The sequence below is a fragment of the Populus euphratica genome, unplaced genomic scaffold (assembly GCF_000495115.2).
Source record: "Populus euphratica unplaced genomic scaffold, PopEup_1.0 scaffold297.1, whole genome shotgun sequence".
NCBI lineage: Eukaryota > Viridiplantae > Streptophyta > Magnoliopsida > Malpighiales > Salicaceae > Populus > Populus euphratica.
In genome coordinates this window covers 122,586-126,812 of record NW_011500180.1, presented here as the reverse complement: position 1 = coordinate 126,812, position 4,227 = coordinate 122,586, and the positions used below count along the sequence as shown (strand labels likewise).

The following is a 4,227-nucleotide window of genomic DNA, read 5'->3' as shown; positions in this document are numbered from 1 at the left end:
TAAAATTAACTAAAAATATTGGAATTAAAATTATAATTAACTGAAAATATTGAAAAAAAAAGATATTATATAAGAACATGATATAAATATGAGTGATATATTTTTCAAATTATATAACTATATATTGAATCATTTAACGAAAAAACATTAAGGAAAAATAGCATATTTCAATAACAAGAAAATAAAAAATTGCAAGTCTTTAACAACATACACTTGATATATTAAATTTCACTTTTATTGGATAATTTATTTTGTCCACTAATTTTAGTTTTCATCATAATAAAAAACACCAAATATTACAATCAATTATAAAACAATTCGTAGGAATAGTATGCCCAAATTAATGTTGCCACGTATCATTTTAGCGCATATTTTACGAGACCCGGAAAATGAACATTTATCATGTAAGCTTCCCAATTAACACGTGAGGTCAAAATTGAAGGCATCTGCATTTGAATAAGTCTCTCTTGCAGTAATTTGCAACTTTTTCGAGTTTACGTCATCAAATTTGATTAAAAATAGATAAAATTAATTCATTATTTTTGTAATCTTTGCAATGTTCATTTCTATGGAATTCAATAACTAAATCCTTACATGCCCTTAAAGAACACATAAGGTTCATAGAGCTCAGCTAATCGCATTCCATGTTTCAAATTTCTGTCAAGGGCAATGTACTTGTCCTTGTAGGGTATCTGGAATAAAACAGTATTTATTGCTAGATGCAATACCTGGTAAGAGAAAAAAATACTTGTTAGTTTGAGATTAATGAGAAAACAATCACATACATAGGAAGTTTATGTTTGATTATATGTTGTAAGATAGGAAACGTAATTATAGAATAAGATAAATATTAATTTAATTATTTATTTTAGGTTGTAATCATGCATGAGACATATGCATAGTGCACCAATCTCTATCTTCCTCCATTTTTTTAAGTATGAGCAGCTTAATCTATTAAGTGAATTTTAAAAATATAATTTATATTATTTTTTAAAATATCTTTTTAAGTAAGAACAATATGAACATTGTCTAGGAACGCCATTACCATCATCTTCGACATAGTCTCCCCGCATCAGGTAAGTACTTTCTCATTCCCTGCTTTCCTTTGTGTTATAATTTGCTTTGCTACAGTAGTTGTGAATTATAATTCACTTGCTATAGTAGCTGTGAATTATAATTCACTTTAGAAGTCTTTTGTTCTTGTATCAAGCAAGCGCTTTCATGCATGCTTGCTTCTTAGACCGGGCTGGGCTGCTGGGTCTAGCCCAACCCATGTGGGCTGAGTTAGGTCTAGCTCAAAAATATAAATAAAAATTAATAAAATAATAAAAATTGTGTATGTAAAAAAAATATATAAATATAAATTTATTTATTTTTTATTTATTGACGCCAAAGTTAGAATAAAAATACCAATTCAAATTTATTTCACTATATTTTATTTAGTTATATGAAAATAAAAAATGTGCATAAAAAATAAGATAAGATAAAATAAAAAAAATTTATTGGTTTATTCACTGATGCCAGAGTCAGGAATAAAAATACTAATTTAAATTTATTTTATTTTGTTTTATTGAATTTGCTTTTATTTAGCTACATAAAAAATAAAAATAATGTGTATGTGTAAAAAATAAATTGATTTTTATTTGTTTATTCATTGACTCAAAGTCAGGAATAAAAAAAAAAGAAATAATGATTTAAATTTATTCATTTTGATACCTACGTAATATTTATCAACGCTAGAGTTGGAAATATCCGTAGTTGATTATTCACTGGTGCCAGAGTCAGGAATATTACACGCAAACCATCATTGTATAAACCAACAAAAGTGTTAGCAATCAATGACAAAGATCAGCAATGCAGCCTACCTTAGACAGGATGTTTAAGGGGTGATAATATCTTCCCTTTTACGTAATTAGTCTTGTACCATAGAATCTCTATTGACCAGTTAGGGTTTCTAGTGACCATAATACTAGATTACGACTCCTTAAACAAGAATATCATCATTAAAGAACAGGATGCCATAAAACTGTTCTTTTCAAAAACATTAATAATTTTTTAAGGCTGTCGCGATGTTAGGTGCGATAGAATGGTGACTCCACTGGGGACGATAAGACTAAGCTTAGTCTTTACTTGTTAAAATTGCTACAAATGCTTGTTGTGTTGTTTGGATTTTTTATTTTATTTATTTTTACAGCTTTAGCATCCATATTTATTCATGTCATCATACATGTATTGGATATGGATTTATGTCTTCACACACCACACATTTCATAATAGATATCTGCTATATCAACTTTATGTTAAGTGGAAGAGTAGCGGTACCCCAATGGCTTTAGCCTAGGTAAGACTCATGAAACCATCCAACTTTCACTTGATTGTTTAGTCGATAGTGGTTGGTATGCCTAATGTTATGTGCCTGTAGAAGTCCTTTCTAATCAAGCAAGCAAACAGCCTTGAATAATAAACAATGCTCTCAAAATGCAAAGAATATTTTTTCATAAAATTCATAAGATTAAGGACAAACTACTTATTATTATTCATGCTGATAAAAATGAGTGTTCAAAAAGAGACAAGTTTTTCTTATACAAAACCTCGAGCTCTTTCTCGAGCCCTCAACTTTGAAAACCTATAAAAACAAAGGTCATCTCATGATGTATTTTCACCAAAGACTTCATAGTCAAACGTAAGAGCAAATAATCTCTTTTCCAAGAAAGAAAATAACTAAGGAGTTGCAAGATTTCAAAAGCAAATTGTTTTAAACTCACATCAAAATAATTTCTATTTTCAAAATGCAAGATCAAGATTTCCAGATTCGTTCTAGACCCATATTCCTTCATCAAACTGAAAAGGAGAGAAATGAGATAATAGCCTTTTAAAACTATTATTTTTCTAAGTTGCTGACAGAGCACACTTAAGGACAATGACCAATACAAGGGGGCAACATTATAATTAGAAGGAAAAATTCTAGAAAATGAGATGTTAATTTCCTTCAATAAGACAAGGGGGCATTTTGATTTACAAAAGATAGCTTGATTCTTTTAGCTAGTGACACCGAATGTTTTTAGCAGTGAGACGAGGGGTAATGAATGATCCTCTAAAATTATTTGATGGGTCAGAAAATCTTTAACAAGAAAATGGGTCACGATGGGCACCACAAAGGCTAAATTGTCCAAACAAATCTAGAAATAGACTTACATGGGCTAACTCGAGTGGGCTAGAAATCCAAACAACAAAGATGACCTAAATCAAAGGTAGCAAGTCTTCATCAATCAAACAATAAGAAAATTAAGAAGAAAGGGGGTCTATATTTCAAATCAGGTACAGATGCATGCATATCATCTAAAATTTGAGACATTGGACAATGAGTTTTGTAAATTTTATAAGAGAAAATTCTGACAGAATCCATCAAGTGAAGGCTAGCTTGAAATGGCCAAAATTGAAATTGCTTTTAAAAATTTTTCACTTTTGACTTGGGCAGGCCCATGAGAATTAGGCCACCTAAAAAATCTCTGTATTTTTTCACCTTTTTTTTAGTGCGTCTTTGAGTGTGCCTTCGAGCCCTCACCTCATGTCTTTTCGAGTGCGCCTTCGAGCCCTCGACAATCAAAGGTAGTGCATTTCCTATCCTACCTTTTTTTGAGCGCGCCTTTAAGCCCTTACCTCATTTCTTTTCGAGTGCGCCTTTGAGCCCTCGACCATCAAAGGTAATGCATTTTCTATCCTACCTCCTTTTGAGTGCACCTTTGAGCCCTCACCTTATTTCTTTTTTAATGCGCCTTCGAGTCCTCAACCATTAAAGGTAGTGCATTTCCTATCCTACCTCCACTTGAGTGCGTCTTTGAGCCCTCGACCATCAAAGGTAGTGTATTTCCTATCCCAACTCCATTTAAGTGCACCTTTGAGCCCTCACCTCATTTCTTTTCAAGTGCACCTTTGAGCCCCCAACCATTAAAGGTAATGTGTTTCTTAACCCTACCTTCTTTTGAGGGCACCCTCAAGCCCTCATTTCATTCGAGCTTCCATCTATTGAATAGTGCGCCTTCGAGCCCTATCTTTATATATATATAATAATAATGGAAAAAATCCTCGTAGTTATTTCCATTGGGCAGGTAACCCATTATAATCCATTACAATGTGACCATCTAGACAGGTAACCCATTACAATATATCATCCTGAAAAATTCTCGTATTTTTCAACTGGGTAGGTAACCCATTACAATGTGACCA

The 4,227-nt window shown here is 31.8% G+C and overlaps 1 protein-coding gene across 1 annotated transcript in view; it reads right to left on the bottom strand.

The window, feature by feature from the left end:
- Positions 1-573: 573 nt before the first annotated feature.
- Positions 574-4,227, bottom strand: part of LOC105111503 (alcohol-forming fatty acyl-CoA reductase-like) — an 18,230-nt gene continuing 14,576 nt past the window's right edge. The window contains exon 9 of the mRNA XM_011006873.1: positions 574-728. Within this exon, the coding sequence (XP_011005175.1) occupies positions 591-728 (138 nt within the window). The 3' untranslated portion in view covers positions 574-590. The remainder of the gene's footprint in view (positions 729-4,227) is intronic.